General features: G+C 39.6%; 1 protein-coding gene across 2 annotated transcripts; it reads right to left on the bottom strand.

The window, feature by feature from the left end:
- Positions 1 to 4,292: 4,292 nt before the first annotated feature.
- LOC117290414 lies at positions 4,293 to 17,300 on the bottom strand. Of its 2 annotated transcripts, none has more exons than XM_033771808.1 (4): positions 17,231 to 17,300; positions 6,500 to 14,917; positions 5,748 to 5,982; positions 4,293 to 4,868 (listed from the first exon to the last, which is right to left on the bottom strand). In XM_033771808.1, exons 2-4 carry the CDS (start codon positions 14,763 to 14,765, stop codon positions 4,757 to 4,759), a joined length of 8,613 nt encoding a protein of 2,870 aa, XP_033627699.1. In that variant the 5' UTR covers positions 14,766 to 14,917; positions 17,231 to 17,300; the 3' UTR covers positions 4,293 to 4,756. The 2 variants fall into 2 exon arrangements, with proteins under 2 accessions (XP_033627699.1, XP_033627698.1); XM_033771807.1 differs by having other exon boundaries at positions 6,500 to 14,923; positions 17,231 to 17,288.
- Between the last annotated feature and the right edge of the window lie 1,509 nt (positions 17,301 to 18,809).

Genomic DNA, 18,809 nt, shown 5'->3' on the forward strand with positions numbered 1-18,809 from the left:
ACATTTGTTTCATTATTTTCTTATATTGAAAGATTCCATACTATAAGTTTCTTTTTCCTAAAGCTTGTTCTGGTTACAATAAAAGAAAATAATTTAATGAATAAAGACTTCAAATAATATAATCAAAAGAAAAAGAAAATTTGTCAAGACCATACTTGTCTGATTTGTCAATAGATGCCACACATCCACATTGATTTTCAATGATAAATAAATTAAATGTTCATGAAACTAATTTTATTGATTTCAAATATTTTCAAGGTTTGTCTCTTTTCAACAAGATTGATATAAATCAAGAATAACACCCGGTTTGTCAAAAAGGCAGAATTTATACAAACTTAATGTGTAAATACCTTTACCAAATAAATGGAATTTCGTAAATCAAAAATAAGCACTTCTCTTAGCAATTTCATGAATATAATATGATAGTATAGAACAATAACATGATACTTATTTGGAGTAATAATAAGGCACATGAAAAACTTGGCAAAATATAATGAGACATATTTCTGACCGTGAAAAGCCGACTACATGTGCATAACAAGTTGAACTTTTTTTCACAATAATTAAGACAGTGATAATTCACAGTGATTAACAATTGTTCCGATACTAATTTTTCAACTAAACTAAAACAATATCTCATTCTTTTATCAGAATTATCAATTATAAATTAGAAACACGAATGACATTGTGCATGACAGGGCCCAGTTTCATAAAGCTGGTTATAAGCATAAAAAAGTTGATAAGCTCAACAAAAATTTATCAGAATAAGTTTATAACCTAAAATGACATGTTAAATGTACAAACTGTAACTGGTTATCCTGCTAAGTTTTGCTTAGCAGATAAAAATGTAAGCAATATTTTCTGCTTAAGCAGCCCTTTGTGAAATTGGGCCAAGAAGTTACACAAGATGCTATGGTCATAAGCCACTTTTGAGATTTGGTGGACACATATTATGTAAATGACATGAAATGAAATAATGTTTTCAAATATTTTCACAAATCCTTTGATTCAAAAACAAGTTATAGTGACAATTTGCACACATGGTTTGAATACTTTAGATTTTAAACGAGGTTACAAAGAACTCTTGTTTTGATCCAAGGAAATTTCAGTATTTTTTTAAGGATAATCAATAAAACAACCATTAAACCACTTAAAATATTTTAGTTCATGAGTTAACCGTAAATTTTGCAATGTAACAAGTCAAAATTGCTGGTAACAAGTCAATTTGAAAAAGCGGCCCTTTGTTGTGGAGCAATTATTTTGTTTATTTGGGTTTTTCCCCGTCCAATCAATGCCCAAAATGAAGGATGGATATTATAGAATGATAAAATATTTAAAGCTTGCATGGTGTAGATAATAGGAAGGAACTACAACTAGTAAACTTCTGGGAGTTTTGTACAAAGTGTATGTGAGGTTAATTCTTAAAGATGCTATGTCAGATTTTTTGCCGATTTGACCCAAAAATTTTGATATGGGGTATTTTGATGGGGGTCGAGAAAATAACAAGCTTTCATTTGAGCCATTGCTCGAAAAAGTCCGCCAATTATTAGTAGCGGTGAAATAAAGTGCTCAAAATTAGTTTTAAATTTTGATATGGGGTATTTTGATGGGGGTCGAGAAAATAACAAGCTTTCATTTGAGCCATTGCTCGAAAAAGTCCGCCAATTATTAGTAGCAGTGAAATAAAGTGCTCAAAATTACACGTGACCAATTCTTATGTGTTTTATAAGAAATGTTTTAAATTTTTGTCATGGTTCCTGACCATTAAAAGTAAAAGTTAAACTTTTTTTCGTTAGAGCAGGTGATACTCTTTGAAATACCATTCACTCGCCAAAAATCTGACATAGCATCTTTAACTACAGGAACAAGAGGAAAGAACAAAAGCTGTCTCCACAGGGATACGACAAAAATGTATGGTTCTCGACGTTTCAAACAGTATTACTTTGCTCACCTTAAAGTCACCTGGAAGTGTTTTTTTGTCAAAATAAAGCTTTTGTCATTTAAATATGTGTTTTGATGAGTAGAATATAAATATACAGTTAACTAAGGTTCTAAAAAATTAGTTTCCATTTTATTAACAAATATAAAAGTAGGCCCGAACCGAGAGGGCACTGTTCGTGACGTCAATCGAGGCGCGATATTTGAAGCAATACGGCTCGAAGTGTTTGCTGCACAGTGCTGGAAAAGACTTCGCACCGGACCACTTTGCAAACTGACCCCATTTTTAGTTGTTTTGCTGCCTCCAGCAGCAATACACGTGGTCGACATTGCCGGAAAAATGCAAGAAATAAACCTTTTTTTTGAAACGTACAAACTCATGAGTAGGACTTGCATGTACTTGTGTGTCTGTGTGTTCGATAATCGATCGAGGAAAAGTCTGCCTTGATTGACGTCACAAAAGGGGTAGGCGGAGTCACCCGTTCAAACAACTTTATCTATTTTTTTAACATATAAATCGTTACAAACAATTACTAAAAAAATTATGTTATTGTTCATAAACATATACTCTAATGTTTGAAGAAACAAAAATTCTGTTTAAGTTACTTCCTAGTATTGAAAAAGATCGCTGGAGGAGAAACAACAGAATACAAAGATGGGTGCTGTAAATAATAGTTCATGAGTTGACAGCAAATAGACAATCAGAAATATAAGCATTTCTGGCAGCATTAAGAAAAATAAACATCTGAATTTGGCTCTGAAACTTTTTGTATGGATCAGCATACATACAAAACACAGCACATTATCTTGTACGGCATCTACTATAGTCCTTCATCCAATGTTTATAGCACCCTCAGGGAAACAAACAAAATGTTGTAAACAATTTTTTGAGATTCAGTACTAATTAAAGTACTGAAGTATTCAGTGTTGTAATTACATTGATCTAAATATAAATTGCCAAACCTGATTTTGTTACTTATTGCTCAAAAAAGGTATTGTTGAAACAACCCCCAAAAAGGTATTTCAAATACAAACTTCAAACACCAATTAAATGACCAACGAAAATTCCTTTGAAAAACAGCACCATGGTAAATATTGAACATTATACAGTTGTTGCACGGTGTGACGGGTTCCATGGCGTTTTGTACACCCGAGGGGGAAAATGGCACCCAAGGCGAAGCCGAGGGTGCCATTTGCCCTCGAAGGGTGTACAAAACCCATGGACCCCAGTCACAGCGTGCAACAATTGTTTTGTTATACCTTTGTTTAATTGTTATTCCTCTTCTCAAAGTTCTGTTGTCATCTTCAAACATCATTACGGCGGTCTATTCATTGTTTAATAAGCAGACGAACAAGAAACAATTCCCTCGAACCCACGGTTGTTTCGTACACAGCGCTGGAAATTGACCAACGCTGGGAACGATCAAGGTAATGTACACCGGTGTACATCACTTTTCATGTTACCCGGCCCGTTACACATGTAACATGCGTTTTTGTTGCGAGTCACATGATTGGTTCTCGACCAATCAAACTTCACAGTTTGTTACCAAGGTATAAGAATTCTAGTTGTAAACCTCATAGGCCCCAACCGGGACCCCCCTGAAACTCTTTACCTGATTATCTTTACAGACACAGGACAATTCAAAATTCCAAAAATCTCTTAAAACACAACGTATCAGATCGGCGTTCGAACACATGTGAGAATTTAGAGTAACCTTGACCGACGCCTTTGAAGGTTTTAAAGTCAAAGTGCACCTTACAAATGCGGTGTTGAAACCATTGTTATTATATAAGACCCACTTCACATACATGTATTGTAGCAGCCATATTGCTCTTTTTTGGGTGTACAATTTAGCATCACCTAGCCAGGAGTACGGTCGAGCAAAAGCCACTATTTACAAGTGTAAACAGTTCTTATTCACTCCATTTCCATACAAAAATAAGGGACGAATAATATTTTTGTTGGAAATAAATAATGGGTGAACAGTGAACTTTTACAACACACAAGTCTCACACAAAAAGTTGTCTGTTGCCAAATCAGCTCTATCTAGTCTGGGATCATGCATTTGACCTGACTTGGGTAATGTCAAGGAGTTTTAAGGAACACGTTGCCTTAGATCGGACGAGTTGGTCTATAAAAAGTGGTTTACCTTTTACTGTGCCAACTAACACGGTCGGCCATTCATGGGAGTCAAAAATTGAAATGGCCCACCGTGTTAGTCGACGAGGTAAAAGGAAAACCGTGCAATTTCGAGGCATGTTTGTGTGGATCATTGTATTCTACTTTTACAACATCTTTCTACCCATATGCATTTTATAACAAACGGTTTCAAATGCTTTTCAAAGACCAACTCGACCGATCCAAGGCAACGTGTTCCTTTAATGAAACACGGGTCCAAGGCCGTGTCTGAATTGGCGGCTATTGCTAGGGCGATTGCTGGATCAGTGCATCATCATGCATTAGAGTATAGAGCGTCCTTAGCAACACACTTAGCAACAGACACAGCCGTAGCTGTAGTCACCTAGTTGGATACAGCCTGAGGGTAGACCGGAAAAAAAGTAGTGTGTACTCTTTATATCTGCTGATTACCAGGGATCGTTACTGTCATAGACCCTTTTGGAAACCACGGCTTCAGCTTTGGATTCGGCTCAGGCTAGCTTGGCCCCCGCGGTTGTTTGATAGTTGCACATGCTTTGTGCATGCGCACAGGGCTTCATACGAGAGGACGGAGCGTGAAGCCGAATCCAAAGCTGAGGGTTCGAAAAGGGCCATCGAGTTCCGGGAACCAGACGAAGATGGCAGCAGCTTGACAAAGGTCTACTTGATCGCCTTGATGAAGACTGTCTCATCTGTCTCTGGGTAGACTGCCGGCAGCATGTCGTACTCTATCCAACCATCAGACTTGACCTCGGCCTCCAATTTCTTTAACCTGTATGTGAGAAAGAAGACAGAGTTGACTTCTACCTATATGATCCTTTATCATGCTGTCACAATCTTGGTCATGTTCCCCGTTTCCAATAACAGAGATGAATGCTAACATTCATTGCGCATGGCACCAGACTTATTTCTTCCAGCCTCAGTTTGGTTACAATGAGTGGGAATGGAGTAAAATCATGATGGCCACACCGTGATGAAGGTCTATAGCCCTTTCCCAAGAGCTGGTCGGATTTGGAACAGGCTACCGGTGGTTGCAGTCACTGCAACAAATCCGCAAGGGTTCCAGAGAGAAGCACTGCCAACTATAAGAGGGATGGAGGTTCCAATCTCTCTCAGGACAAACTGACAAAACCACAGCTTATAAAGAACAATGTTGACAGCATATAAGCACAGAGCACAAATGGAGTTTGCAAACGACCCTCTCCAGGACAGCAGCAATGCTTTATAACAACTCAAGATTCAAGACATAGTTCGAATGTCAGCTTTTAAAGGCACTGGACACTATTGGTAACTACTCAAAATATTTGTTAGTATAAAAACTTACTTGGTCACGAGTAATGGAGAGCTGTTGATAGTATGAAACATTGTGAGAAACATCTCCCTCTGAAATAATGTAGTTTTTGAGAAAGAAGTAAATTCTCACTAAAATATTTGAATTTGATTTCGAGATCTCAGAATTAGATTTTGAGGTCCCGAAATCAAGCATCTGAAAGCACACAACTTCGTGTGACAAGAGTGTTTTTTCTTCCATTATTATCTCGCAACTTTCGACGACCACTTGAGCTCAAATTTTCACAGGTTTGTTATTTTGTGCATATGTTGAGACAATTACCAAAGGTGTCCAGTGTCTTTAAAGAGTTCAAACATATACCTCCTTTTCTCTGCAGTGTTGGCTTTCTTGATTTCCTTAATCGTCGGGCATCTGTTAAGCTTCACATTTCCCGATCGACGTCGTGCGGCAATTCTGTTCTTTCTTCCCCTCTTGAGCAACGTATCGTAGAAAATGCTGCGAAGGGCACTCTGGTGATCCTCCCTGTCCTTACTAGAGATCAAAGGCTCTTCCCATTCCAGTGGCATTGGGGTAATCAGGCCCTCACAAATGGCTCCTGTGGAAATGAAATGTTCAAATAATTGTCACAGTCACAAGAAAGTATTAAAAGATTTGTCAGACTGTAAATTAACTATTAAAAATAGTTTATTCTTGTGTTTTAACACTTCAAGGCAATAGAATAAAAGAATGAATCACTATTTCCAAATTCGAAAGCGATTCAAAGAGACATATTCTTTCATCCAACTGAACCTGGTTATCTTTTAAATACTGATTCAATTTGGATATATAAATTTTTGATGACAAAAATCTTTAAAAGTGCTGTAACTGGGGCTCAATTTCATAGAGCTGCTGTAAAAGCAGTAAACGTAGCTCAATACAAAATATGAATGCTTACCAGACTACGATCAACAGCCATAACACCATGTCACATGTACCATTCATGACTGGTAACCTGCTCCTTTTTGCTAAGCAGAAATGTTAAGCAAAAGTTCCTGCTTAAGCAGCTCTATGAAATTGGGCACAGGTAAACTAGGCCTATAAACTAGGCAACAAGACCACTGACTTCCACTTACTGTTAGTATCAGACTTGATGGTGTACATGATAGGGTCGTAATTCTTGTCGCGGATCTCTCCAAAGTTGCGGCTGGCTTTCCAAGCATCTGGTTTCGCATCAGTGGCTGGAACATTCTCCATCATTTTTCTTGCTGCCTCCTGTTTGAAAATCGTCAGCAGTTTACCCTTGTCCTTTAACAATCCATGGACTAGTGGCTTGCTCTTAATAATGTCTGAATCCAGATGTTCACTTCCCGTCAGGACAGGATTTGTTGTAGCTTTCCTTTTTACTCTCTCCTTTCTCGGTCTATTACCAACTAAACATGTACAACCATGTTTCTTGCCCCTGAAGGATTTGCCCATGTGGTCAAACGGACAAGCAGAACTTTCAACTTCATGTAGAAATCTGCTCGGAAAGATTTGGTCAACTGATTCTTCATCGCTACTGCATGAATGTTCATCCTCAAGAACTTCTTCAGCTGTCTTTGAGCTATTCCTTGGACCTCTATCTGCCTGTTTCTTCTTACACACAACACTACTACCTTCTACTGCAAGAAGGAGACTTGAATCATCGCTGTCAAAACCATCAACTCCTTCCTCATCATCTTTACTAGCATCTTCCTCAGCCAAGTTTTCTTGCACATCACCACCCTCCTCATCAGTGTTACTCCTCACATTATCTTCACCATTTTGCAAATTTTTCCTCATTCCAAGCTCGGTGACGATCTGTCCGCCATGACCAACATCGTCACAATGACTGCCATCTCTCATATCATCAGCTTCCCTGAGATTTTTATCTCCATTACCAGTAGAGTTCCCTTCTCTATCTTTGTCTTCATCATCCATGAGTTTGCCAACAAGGCTTTCGACATCATTGGAGCAATCATCGTACGAATCACTTTCTTCTTCGTCTTGATCTTTCACGCTTAAAACCAAATCTACAGTGTCAAAGTAATAATCACTATCGTCGCTGTCTTTAGCGCTCTTTGAGCTGCTCTTACCCGATGACACAGTACTGTTCATCAATTTTGTCCATGCAAGATTTTTCTTTGATTTTGTTATCGTCAAGGTTTTCTTTTCTTTTGGTTGTCCTCCTTTGGTGTCTTCCTTTGTTTCTAATTTGGTAAACTTTGTGGATTGCGCCAAACTAGAAGTGCCTCCTTGCTCTTTATCTTCAGACTTCCCACCGGATGACAGTTGTTTATTCTTCTTTGTTAATTTTCTATCATTCATTAATTCTGCAACAACTTCTGTTGCTTCCATTGTCTTTAAGGATCTTCTAAAATCACTCTTCTTCGGTGCATTTTTTATTTCTCCTTTGAGGGCTTTCTCTTGTTTTGCTGTTTTACTCTTTGTAGATTTTTTCAAACTACTGGATTTGCCAATGATGCCTAGATCACCTTGATGGTCAGTGCCGACAGCATCTTCACCGGTATTATCAATTCTTGATTCTCCACAGTTGTCTTCAGAAGTTTTCTCAATGGGACTATTTTGAACATCCACTTGTTTAGTCTTCCTTGCCAGTTTAGTCTTTACCTGTTTACTCTCTGTCTGTGTCTCTGTCTTCTCCAACAGTGTTTTGTTTTTCAACTTCTTAAGCGGTCTGCTCTTGTCTGGTTCACCTTCCTTCCTTTTTCCTAAATCACAACTGTTTTTAACTTGTATACTCTTTGGTGAATTTCTTTCTTTCCGTTCTCCTTCTTGGGCATTTGTCTTTGTCGATGTCTTCTTTTTGGATTGTCTCGGGCTCTCTATCAGTTTACCATTGTCCACTCTTTCATTGCAGTTGTCCAAACTAAGGTTCTTTTCCATGCTTTCTGTCAGGACAGATTTTATCTTGGATTTGCCCATGTCAGCCATTTCAGGTAGAGTTTTTTGTGTCAACTTTTTATGTGATTTGCTCTTGTACAATAATCCAGCGTAATTTCGGGGGTCATCTTGTTCCCTGTCCGTTCGATCAAGACTCTTTTTGATATTTTTCCTCTGAGGTGGTTTTCCTTTTTTCAAAAGTCCATCTTTGGTTTGTTTGTCTGTCGTTAATTGTGTCACCTTTCCGGACTGTTTCAAAGAATCACTTTCTTCTTCGTCTTGATCTTTCACGCTTAAAACCAAATCTACAGTGTCAAAGTAATAATCACTATCGTCGCTGTCTTTAGCGCTCTTTGAGCTGCTCTTACCCGATGACACAGCACTGTTTATCAATTTTGTCCATGCAAGATTTTTCTTTGATTTTGTTATCGTCAAGGTTTTCTTTTCTTTTGGTTGTCCTCCTTTGGTGTCTTCCTTTGTTTCTAATTTGGTAAACTTTGTGGATTGCGCCAAACTAGAAGTGCCTCCTTGCTCTTTATCTTCAGACTTCCCACCAGATGACAGTTGTTTATTCTTCTTTGTTAATTTTCTATCATTCATTAATTCTGCAACAACTTCTGTTGCTTCCATTGTCTTTAAGGATCTTCTAAAATCACTCTTCTTCGGTGCATTTTTTATTTCTCCTTTGAGGGCTTTCTCTTGCTTTGCTGTTTTACTCTTTGTAGATTTTTTCAAACTACTGGCTTTGCCAATGATGCCTAGATCACCTTGATGGTCAGTGCCGACAGCATCTTCATCGGTATTATCAATTCTTGATTCTCCACAGTTGTCTTCAGAAGTTTTCTCAATGGGACTATTTTGAACATCCACTTGTTTAGTCTTCCTTGCCAGTTTAGTATTTACCTTTTTACTCTCTGTCTGTGTCTCTGTCTTCTCCAACAGTGTTTTGTTTTTCAACTTCTTAAGCGGGCTGCTCTTGTCTGGTTCACCTTCCTTCCTTTTTCTTAAATCACAACTGTTTTTAACTTGTATACTCTTTGGTGAATTTCTTTCTTTCCGTTCTCCTTCTTGGGCATTTGTCTTTGTCGATGTCATCTTTTTGGATTGTCTCGGGCTCTCTATCAGTTTACCATTGTCCACTCTTTCATTGCAGTTGTCCAAACTAAGGTTCTTTTCCATGCTTTCTGTCAGGACAGATTTTATCTTGGATTTGCCCATGTCAGCCATTTCAGGTAGAGTTTTTTGTGTCAACTTTTTATGTGATTTGCTCTTGTACAATAATCCAGCGTAATTTCGGGGGTCATCTTGTTGCCTGTCCGTTCGATCAAGACTCTTTTTGATATTTTTCCTCTGAGGTGGTTTTCCTTTTTTCAAAAGTCCATCTTTGATTTGTTTGTCTGTCGTTAATTGTGTCACCTTTCCGGACTGTTTCAAAGAGCTGGTCTGACTCTTATCATCATGACCACCTTCATCTGATGATGTCATTATTGCATCATCGCTGTTTTCATTTTCGTCATCACCAAGGCCCTCATCACAGCCATTTAAGCTTTGCTCACTTAAACTCCTTGACTCTCCATGTTGCTCCCCACATGTCGATTGCTGATGGTCGTTTTTTCCATCTTCTTTAGTGTTCCTCGATTTTGTCTTTTCCCCAGTAGAAACCCCTCTGTTTTTTACTGTTTCCGCTTCAGACAACAATCCGGTCAGTTTCTGTGGCTTTTTCGCTTTTCTCTTCACCAATAGTCCACTGTTGTCTGGATCATATTCCAAACTTTCTGTCCGACTAAGACTCTTCTTTGTTTTTGGTCCCTTCGCAGATTTTCTTCCTCTCCGTAATCCAGCTTCGGTGACTTCTTTTGACTGTGTTGCTGTTGTAGTTTTTTGGATGATGCTGCATTCACCTGAAACTCCTCTATTTTCATCATCTGGGGAATTCACAATAGTATCATCGCTATCTGAGCCACCAATGTCAGCATCAATGTCCTTGATACCATCGTGCTCAGTTCTGTCAATGGTTGTTTGGCCATCAACATCTTCATCATCACCAAGGTTGTCGCCCTGAACAAGATTATTCTGATCACTGTTAGCATCACCATCTTCAGATTTAGCTGCCCGACTTCTTCTGTTAAGACCGCCTCTTTTGTTACTTCCTTTCTCTTTCCGATACTCACTTGTACTTTGCAGATTGGTTTTACCACAATCTTTTTTAACCTTCGTTGATTTTGTCCGTTTTCCATCACTCCTCTGCTTACGTGTCTTTAACATTTTTTGCTTGACTTGTAACGATCCTTTCATTTCTGATTGTTTTTCTTTTTTTATTTGTGATTTGCTCTTCTTCAACAGTCTATCGTTGAGCTTAGCTGGACAATCATCTGAACTTACATAATCTGGGATATTCAGACTTGTGTCATCGCTGTCAGAGCCACCAATGTCTTCAGTCTCATCTTTAAGAATATCTCCCTCCTCTCTGTTTTCTTTAACATTTATTTGTGATTTGCTCTTCTTCTTCTTTAACAGTCTATCGTTGAGCTTAGCGGGACAATCATCTGAACTTACATAATCTGGGATATTCAGACTTGTGTCATCGCTGTCAGAGCCACCAATGTCTTCAGTCTCATCTTTAAGAATATCTCCCTCCTCTCTGTTTTCTTTAACATGGCCATCAAGATTTTCATCATTATCAAGTTTGTCCTCATCAGTACATTCCTTTCTTTCAACCTGACGTTCGTCACTAACATCCAGACGAAAAACTTCATCATCATGATCACTCCCATCCCTATGATCTTTCTCGTCTCTGTCAGTAGATTCAACTGCCTGACTGCTTGGCTCCTGCTGCTTATCCTTACAATCTATTTCATGATGGCTAGTTTCAAAACCTGTTTCTTTAAAGGCCTTTGATTCTGCTTGTTTCTCCTTTGCTATCATATTTTTCTCTGCCTGCTGTTTGAAAATCTTCAACATTTTACCCTTGTCAGCCAGTAACCCTGTGGGGTTCAATCGCTTCGTCGGTTTCACCTGTTCTGATTTACTCTCGTCATCATCTAAAACAATATTTGAGCTTACTTGCTTTTGTAAGACGTTTTCTTGACTGCCTGAAGAATTTTGATCTGTATCACTATCAGAACCATTTCCACTACTACTGATATCATTCACCCTCTCACCAATGCTGACCTTCAAATGACCAGGCATGCCATGGCTTTCTTTAGGGGTGCCAATTAAGCTTATCTCCTCACTACTTGAAAATAGTTCGTCCAGTATTCTTCTTCGATTCTTTCGGGGTGACATTCTCCTGCCATAGACCTTATTATCTGTTATGTTTCTGTGTTGTCTATCTCTGATCACGTCTTCCTCAACTAAATTTTCACTCTGACTGTCATCGGTTACGTCAAACTCTTTAGCATCGCTGTAACAATCACTCTCTGGGTCGTCTTTCAACCTAGACTCAGTTGCTTGATCAAGGATGAAGGGATTTCCATAATCTCCATCATCAAGTTCTTCGCTCCATTCATCCCAATTGTCAATACTAGAGAGAACATCACCTTCACCACACTCACTGGCAGAAGTTCCAACTATGGTGTGGTCATTATCTTCCTTGTCACTGATGCCAACTTCTTCAGCACTAATGCTACCTTCTTCAGCACTACTCTCATCATTATCAATGAACTCTTCCACCTCAAAGAGTTCAAGGCTGCAGTCACTGCCACTACCATCTGCAAAAAGATCTTGATTCTCTTTGTCACTTTCTCGATCACCCAAGCCATCATGGACTAGAGAAACACTAATGTTAACTTCTTGTGCACTATTCTCATCATTATCGATGTATTCTTCAACCTCTATGTGTTCAATGCTGCAGTCACTACCACTAACATTTTCAACAACACCTTGACTCTCTTTGTGATCAACATAGTCAGCACCCTCGCTCCAACCATCCAGGATACGTCTGTATTGTTTTCTATTTATCTGCCGAGTGCCCACAAGCATTTCACCATCGTCAACTTTCCGATCCCCCATCCCGTAATCACTGTCAGAATCTTCAGTCATGTTGATAAATCTTTGTGCAGCTGCCCTAGCTCTGCCTACATCCGAATCGCTGTCTCCGCTACTCGAGAACAACTCCTGTGGTACTCTCTTTCCGATGGGACGTCTGCCACAATGCCTAGAGAACTTCATAAAATTCAAGGGAATCACTTTCGGTAAGATTTCACCAGGTGCCGCCGGAGGTTTCATCAGCTGAAGGACAGGAGAGAGACAGTGGGACTTGGGTATGGCGAGTTCTTCGGAGGAGGACTTACTCCAAGAGTCTGTCTGCTTTGTGGAATCGGACGACCCTGCAGACTTGATTCTTCTTCGATGACTTTGTCTTCGCAGAAGAGGGGTGGGCTTTTGGGGGGACCGGCTCTGAGTAGATACATTCATTATGGACTCAATGAAGCTTTTGAGAGTATCTGAATATTCTGTTTCTTTTCTTGGTGACTGAAAGGGCTTTGAGGTACTTGGTTTCACCAATTGAGTGACAGTAGAGAGACATTGGGACTTGAGTGTAGCAGCTTCTTCAGAGTCCATCTGCCCCAGTGAATCTGAAGACTCTGAAGACTCGATTCTTCTTCGATGACTTTGTCTTCGCAGAAGAGGGGTGGGCTTTGGAGGAGACTTGCTACGATTAGCCTGTACAAGCTTTAAAGACTCAAAGAACCGTTTGAGAACATCCGTTTCTTTCCCTGGTAGCTGGGAGGGCTTTGAAAAGTTCTTGCTATCACTACATACATCCAGTAAAGAATCCATGCAGTTTTTGATTACTGTTACTAGTTCAACTTTTTGGTCCGAGGGAGTTGTTAATGTTGAGCATCCTTTAGGAGGAATTTGGCTCGCAAAGGATGGTGTTTCATGCACAGTCTGAGTTTGGGTTTCACGAAAGTCTGTTTGACACGACTGGCTGTTTAATGAAGAGTGGGTTGATGCCCTTGCGTGTTCTGACTCAAGCTTGTCTGGTTTTAACACAACTGGTGAAACCTGGACACCAATTCTGACATTTCCCGATGTCTGGATTTCCAATGATGGTGGGCATTTGCATTCTGAGCAAGAACACAATGCACATGTTGGCCCTGCTTCAGCTCCCTGCTGTTTTGGTGTTTCAAAGTCACTGCCATTTTCTACAGGGGCCTTGTTGATGGCAACTTCTTGTTCTGTTTGCACGTGAGGAACCTTTGATTGCGTTTGGCAGTGTTTTTCAACAAAAGTTTCATTTGGATTTGATAGTGGTGCAGACAGTTTGATGTCTTGGGACTTCACTGTATGTAAATCCTCTTTGGGACTCATTTTTCCTTGAGTGACATCAAGCTCCCCAATACTTTCTCTGTATTTACGTTTCAGACTGATGCGTCGCCGTCTCTTTTGCTCATGACAAGCAATCTTTGCTTTCGCCAGTCTTGCAGAAAGGCTAGATCTTTTTGAAGTTGAAAGCTCTTCAAGTAGATCTGAAAGAGTAATACTTAAACATGGATCAGATGTCGAGGATATTTGGGGTGTTTGTTGTTGATAAAGCGCTCCAACTCCTTCAACTCCTGGCTGATTTTTAGACTGAACCATGATTTCTGCTTCTTCCAAAGATGTACCAGATGCCGGGATGTTTTGCTTACACTTTTCTGTCTGGACCCTCGGGGTGCTGACTCGATGTAACCACGACGACTTAGGTGTTTCGAACCTATTCAAGTTGGTGCTAGTTCTTTGTGGTTCTGCGAGATGCTCAGTTGACAATACGACCATTGGTGCTGCAGTTTTCCCAGATTTACTTCTTCCTTTGGTTTTCTTAGAATGAGAAATTGTGGAGTGTCCAGAACTTTCAAGACCTTTCTTTATGCGTTTTTTTTTCTTCAGTCTCTTGGCCTCGGTTGGTGCCAATTCTGTCATGACTCGTTTCAGCCCTTTTGCGAGAGGATTATCAGGTACTTTGAGTGGATGGAGAGTTGAACTTTCAAATACCTGCTCTTGATCAGTTTGTTTTGAATTGCGGATAGATTTGACAGAAGCAAAGGAATCCCCTTCAATGATCTCTATGATTTCAGCTGTGTCTTCCTGAGAACTCACAAGACTCGGCGTTCCCTTTTGAATCAGGCCGCTTTTTCTTCTGTGCCTCCCTCTCCTCTTGATACTCAAGGAATTATCTGCCACAATAACATCTTTGGACACACTCTTTACGGTTTGATTGCCATCCCCTGATTGAACTGGCTCATCTATCCCATCAATAAGGCGTTGTCTCTTCAATCTTTTCCTGGGGCTTGGAGTTGCCTGATCTGAGTTTGAGTTTTGACAGTCCCTCAGTGGCGATATACTATGAATCCTCATCAGTCCGTCATCAGCAACGTCTTGCCAAAAGTCTGCGCTCAAATTCGAAAAGACAGGTTGGCTTTCCCTTGCTGGCTTTGTTGGGGTTTTTAAAACAGTTTGCATTGTTGGAGTGTTTTTTGCGTTGCAAGGCATTTTTTGTAATAATGCAGAGTCGAAATGGTCAAAATCCAAACTGTTCAAACAAAGTGGTTTCTCCACGCAGCACAATATCCCATTCTGTATGATGGTTGACACGGGCTGGCTGGCACAAGCCTAAACTGAAGCTCAAAGATGTTGATTCAATTCTGCACCTGATGAAAGATAAAACAAATCACACCAATTTAAAACAAAGGCAACACTTTTTTAAAATCTCAACTGATCAAGTGTTCAGCAATCAGTCTAGTCAAACAGAATGAATCAAGGGCTCATGGGTTGGAGAGGTTATGTGTAACACACTTGTAAGCCAAATGCTAGTAAAAACACGGATCGAAATCAAAATTCTCTCATGTTGTCTAGTCTCGGATAAAGACCCTCCTGTTATTGATACCCAACCATGGCCCAAGAGGGCGCTCTTACCTTAGTCTGCAATTACAAGGTCTGGGGCCTTTCTCAAAGCTCGGCTTGGGCTCCGGCTTAGGCTCCGCGTGCTGTGTATGCAGCTTGCATTGTAACCTGCATTTTGTTGCAGCGCGTATTGCACGGATATCAGCACGCAGAGCCTGAGCCGGAGCCCAAGCCGAGCTTTGAGAAAGGCCCCTGGTATTACAGCGGTGAGGGAATCAAACAAAGGAATAGTAGCGCCCTCTATCGTCAATGATGCAGTATAAGTGTAACTTATAAGGCTCCCCTCTAACATTTTGGGCCTCATTTTCAAAACTGTGATGATTGGTTAACATTTTACTGTTGGTTGCCATCATTAACTTCAGTTTCCTCTGTACTACACAACCAAAACTTTTTCCACATACTTAGTATACACTCATAAGGCTTGCATTGCCTTTTAATTGAGTTACAATAAAAACCATCCTAAAATTCTCTCACGTTGTCTAGTCTTGGATAAAAACATCCTAAAAAATGCAATTTTCTTCTTGGCGGCTATTAGGCCTATTGTTGTTTTTCTGTTGAAGCGTCAATTTTTGAAGCGTTATCTTTGGTCACCAGCGCTGTATCCCACGGGACGAGTACCATGCCAGTTACAGTGAATCGATGAACCGCCGAGCCACGGTGAAAGGGCCGTTACAAGGCAGTGCAGCAGTGCGTGTGCGCTGTCCGTTTTCGAATGCCTGCCATTCAATCATGGGGGGGCCTTTCTTGAGTTATAAGTTATAGTTTCTAGAAAAGAAGTAGATGATGCCCCATCCATAATTCATAATCATCACACATAGAATGATCTGTACACTAGTGCTGGGCGAATAGTGAAATTTTGTTATTCGGATACCGCTGGCCAACTATCCGAAATTAACCGGATATTCGAATAGTTTTTTCGCCGCCAGAGGACGCTATTAAACAAAATATATATATATATATATATATATTTAAATTTTATTTATTTTTTTGCCACTAGAGGGCGCTGTTCGTTTGTGAATGAGATCTTCTGGGCGGATTGATATTAGTTTTAGACAGTGTCACTCGGTTCATAAAAATGACCGGATCTAATTTAAAGATGGCGATTTGCTTTTTCTTTTGATCGTGGATGACTCTACGTGAAGGAAAACTTGTTGTAATCTTTGAACAAATTACGTCAGAAATGTCAATGTTTTAACTCTTCACGGAGGTGAGCATAGTTAAATACTTAATTTATGCTGTTTTATGCTGTCTTAATAGAAGTCTTTAGACGTCCTCAGCCAAACAAGAACTGTTACAAATACTCATTTTTGCCAAGAACAATAGCCCAATGGAATAGCCTACCATCTAACATCAGGGAGTCACCAACTATAGAAATCTTAAAGTCTTTTAAAAGCCTGTTGTAACCGTTTGTTATAAAATGCATATGGTTGGAAAGATGTTGTAAAAGTAGAATACAATGATCTACACAAATATGGGGATGCCTCGAAATTGCGTGGTTTTCTTTTTACCTCGTCCCATAACACGGTCGGCCATTTATGGGAGTCAAAATTTTGACTCCCATATAAATGGCCGACCGTGCTAGTTTGCGTGTATAAAGAAAACCGTACAGTTTTGAGTGATACTTGTGTGGATCATTATATTCTACTTTGGATAACTTTCCATATGGCGCCACCACTTTTTCACTCATTTTTCAATCAGGTTAATAAGTTCCTATATTATTTTATATCGAATGAAAAAGTGGTGGCGCCATACGGAAACTTTTCCTCTACTTTTAAAACATCTTTCTAACCATATGCATTTTATAACAAACGGTTTCAAACGCTTTTTATAGAACAACTCGACCGATCCAAGGCAACGTGTTCCTTTAATTAACAGCTCAACTCAGACGAAACCGAAATAGTTCTAGGAGTAATCGTTCGTAACCCTCCAGATTCATCCATGGCCATGGTCTGGATGGGACCATGAGTGACATTGACAACAATGACATCTTTCAATTACAAATTGTGTTACTTACAGCATGGGTGTTAATTTATCCAAAATACCGCGTTCTTTACCTTTTTTCTCAGGGCTCAAATGTCCATCTTTCGAGAAATAGAATAAGTTGTTGGCCTCTCAATCAAAAAGTGCATGTGCAGAGTAGACTCAAAACCATGCGCGTTATCATCCTTTTTCCCATTATGTCAAGAAAGCACGCAGCGCGCTTGTGTTTTGCAATAACAGATCGTACCCACAGCAGAACCGGGGTTGACATTTGCATTTGATCTACGCTTGTAAACCTATATCACGTGTCTGTCAGGTGGTTTGTTTTATTTCCAAATTGCGCAGGCTGTAGTTACGCGAGCAAACTACAGATGCGCGTGCTAACTCAAATTGCAACTTGTAGTGCAGAATCCAAAATACCTGTACGGGGGGGGGGGGGGATGGGGGCGGGATCGTTTAAGGGGTAGATTAAATAACAAATGTTCACTTTTAACATTTTTATATTTTATTTTAGCAACGCTGAAAACCCCCAGCACTTCACCCAGGGCCCAATGTCATAGAGCTGCTAAGTTAAGCACAAAAATTTAGTTGATAATCCTGTTTGTATGAAGGAAGAAATTTCATGCTAAGCAAATTTTGGTGATTAGCAGCTCTATGAAATTGGGCCCTGTGAGCGCCCTTGACATTTTTTGGCTTTAAAACCATGGAGGCCTGTAGACGGAGGTTGGAATCACGTTTAGGCTTGCCCATCCTTGTCTATTCTCTCATTAGGTTGAAAAGATCAGCTGAGAAACACCCCGATATCCCTAACAACTACATCTGTAGGCTACAGCTGAGCATCTGTCTTCCCCTGGAATACGACAAAGATAACTTGTCTGCGCTTCAGATCAAAATTGGCTGGACGCAGATGCGCTACTCCTTCAGTCTTTCACACTTGTGAACTAATTATACCAACAAAACAACACAACACTTCTTGAAACTCTTCATAAAATAAATATAAATTGGTTTTTATTCAAACTACATGTTTGTAGTAATTTAGTACAATGGTATAGTTGGGTCAGTGGGCATAAATCTGTACAACAAATAATATTCACAAATTAAGGCAAACTAAAGTTCTTTTGATTCTACCACAAGGGACAAACCGAAGCTGTCTGGATTTCGAAACATGTATATCAATGCAACGTCAAAAAAAACATATGTACAGGAGAATTATTGCATATACTTGTAAAAGAATTAATCGCATTTAGTGTTTATATAGTCTCGGAAAAAGTGTCAAAAACTTTCATTTTGTGATGAGATGAATTTATTTCACGTCACACCAAAACTATAACTTTGTCAGACAGTTCTAGGGCAAGTGTTGGAAAGAGCTGCATGCTTGTGAACTTTAAAAAACAAAACCGGGGTGAAATAAGTCAATCAAGCAATAAATATATGCGCAGCCACAACAACAACAAATTAAAAAACCAATCCATTATAATACGCTATACCCCTTTATACATTGATTCATCACACCAGCAGATGGTGCCCAAAAGTGTGTCAAAAGTTGACACTTAAAAACTCACAAGACAAAAGGTTTGGATGACATATCGTAATGATGAAAAAATAGCACCAAAATGCACTGTTTATGATGTAGGCCATGTAAGGTTTGATTAG

This window comes from Asterias rubens, chromosome 5, assembly GCF_902459465.1.
Source record: "Asterias rubens chromosome 5, eAstRub1.3, whole genome shotgun sequence".
Classification (NCBI taxonomy): Eukaryota; Metazoa; Echinodermata; class Asteroidea; order Forcipulatida; family Asteriidae; genus Asterias; species Asterias rubens.

What these genes read in the sequence shown, in the direction of transcription:
- LOC117290414 (XM_033771808.1), bottom strand. Translation starts at nt 14,765, where the DNA reads ATGCCTTGCAACGCAAAAAACACTCCAACAATGCAAACTGTTTTAAAA. An exon ending in CATCAAGTCTGATACTAACA is followed by an intron (nt 5,983 to 6,499) that starts GTAAGTGGAAGT and finishes TCATTTCCACAG; the next exon opens with GAGCCATTTGTGAGGGCCTG. An exon ending in AACACTGCAGAGAAAAGGAG is followed by an intron (nt 4,869 to 5,747) that starts GTATATGTTTGA and finishes TCTCACATACAG; the next exon opens with GTTAAAGAAATTGGAGGCCG.